This window comes from Propithecus coquereli, unplaced genomic scaffold (assembly GCF_000956105.1).
Source record: "Propithecus coquereli isolate 6110/MARCELLA unplaced genomic scaffold, Pcoq_1.0 Scaffold15, whole genome shotgun sequence".
Lineage (NCBI taxonomy): Eukaryota > Metazoa > Chordata > Mammalia > Primates > Indriidae > Propithecus > Propithecus coquereli.
This window is the reverse complement of record NW_012139413.1, coordinates 6,278,181-6,280,254: the sequence shown is the minus strand read 5'-3', so window position 1 is coordinate 6,280,254 and position 2,074 is coordinate 6,278,181. Positions and strand designations below refer to the sequence as shown.

At 32.0% G+C, this 2,074-nt stretch overlaps 1 protein-coding gene across 1 annotated transcript in view; it reads right to left on the bottom strand.

Annotated features, from left to right (window-relative positions):
* Nucleotides 1-851: 851 nt before the first annotated feature.
* Nucleotides 852-2,074, bottom strand: part of ECT2 (epithelial cell transforming 2) — an 80,325-nt gene continuing 79,102 nt past the window's right edge. Inside the window, exons 15-16 of the mRNA XM_012640169.1 lie at nucleotides 2,007-2,066; nucleotides 852-1,025 (exon numbers count right to left, since the gene is read on the bottom strand). Of these exons, the coding sequence (XP_012495623.1) occupies nucleotides 852-1,025; nucleotides 2,007-2,066 (234 nt within the window). The remainder of the gene's footprint in view (nucleotides 1,026-2,006; nucleotides 2,067-2,074) is intronic.

Here is a 2,074-nt window from a genome sequence, read left to right as displayed (position 1 = left end):
ATAACTTGCCAAAAGTCATAAAATTAGTAAATAGCAGAGCAAGGATTTGAGCACTTGTGTTCCAGAGTTCATGCTCTTAACCACTACCCAAAAGGCTTCTCAGTATATAATTGCATCATATACATGTGTGATTATATAATATGTATATATTATTTAGTCCTTGCAATAACAGTATGGGGTAAGTAAGCACTACTAACATCTTTTCTCGCATCTGTAGGTAAGAGAGAATAAGAAACTTGCTGAAGGACACACAAGAAGTAACAGTCACTTGCTTTTCTTAACCTCCATAGGTTAGGTTAATAAATAATTTTACAAAGAACAGATGTATCACTCAAATACTTAGTGATAATAATACATGTTAGAAAGACCTTTAATATTAACATCTAATAATTCTGAGTTTATTGGAAGTTTGGGTTGTTCAGTAAACATTTAAAAATATATACATGAATTTAGAACCTATATCATCCTCTGAAATTCAGTTTCGAGATTATATTGTACTCATCACAGAAATTGCAAAAGGAATAAGACTCAGATTCTGCTATGGTATTGGAACCAATCTGTGTAAACAGAACCATAGCTATTTACATTAGTAAAGTGATTGGCCACATTGAAACTTGTTTCTTTCCTTAGAGATTTTTGAACATATATCAATCACAATAAAATTTCATATCAAATAAACTACACATTAAGTATATCTCTAGTTCATTAATAGTAAGGTTTTCTCATTTGCCTTTACCCAAGAGAGACGTTAGTAGTTCAGAGACACATAAAAAATGATTAAAGATATTAATATTTCCGTATATTAAAAGTTAACAAATTCCATACCAACTCCATAAATATGAGTAAGTCATTTAGCCCATTAAATCAAAATCACTTACTGCTAATGATGATGTGCTAGACAGACGACTCATTACATGTTTATCATTGCTGGAAGGGCTTCTTCCCTCCATTGAGCTATGAGATGTCATAAGAGCCCTTCGTAGAGCTCTTTTTGGGGTTTTGGAGAAAGAGAATGCTCTTGTAACCTAGAATTAAAAAAAGTTACAATTAAGTAAGCCCGGACAAATGTAATATGGCTGATAATGTTTAGATTTATTAATAAAAAAGTTAAATACATATCAAAGGCTTTCCGTGGCAGAATTAGAATCTCTTTGGTACAAAGCAGTGGGAAAATTTTGTAGACTATTCCATCTTGCATTTAGATAGTATTGCAGTCCAATGGAAGAAGGTGGAATGAAAAAACCTAGCCTTGGAGAGAAGAAACCTGGGTTCTTGTCTAATTTAGCCACTCTAGTTATGAGTTCTTTAATACAAAATCACCAGAGCCTCCATTTCTTTATCATAAGACTGGAGTTCATTTGAAATATCATTTAATATGCTTGTCTATTATACATCATACATGTTAAATAATGGGAGATACAAAGATGATTAAAGTACAAGGCCTTTCCACAAAGGGAAAGAAAACAAAACAAAACTTACAAATCTAACAGTAGAGAATATGGTTGCAAATTTCCCTTGGAACACTAAAATTCTAGTTGTTCTTTTAAAAAGCCCTATTTGCCAACATACTTATGTAGTCCTCAACAACTCTGATAAGGTAAGTAAGGAAGTTGTCTTCAACATGAGAAGACTAAAACATACTTGTAGAGTTAGGAACAGATTCCAGGTCTCCTGACTCTGTCATGTGACGTTTGCCGAAAGGTATCCGAGGTGATATTTAAGATGAATGTACACATATCTAGATCTAAAACATCAACAGTACATTTCTACTGAAGTATAATTCATAGTATTATCACTATGACAAGAATAGGAGGCATAAGTTATAATTACTGTGGCAAAGAAGTCACTGAACTAAAACTATTGTCTCTGTGGGTCATTTCCTAGAACCAAAGAACAGCTTTGTTGTATAGACTATCTTTATACTGGTGTTTATGGCAATATTATTTGAATATAATCTGGAAAATATATTTTAGAGATATATCAAACAATAATTTACTAAAACTTACCTTTTTTGAAGTTTTTTTTATTGCTCTAGATGCTCTACTCAATGTACTGTCCATATCTTTTGTATTTA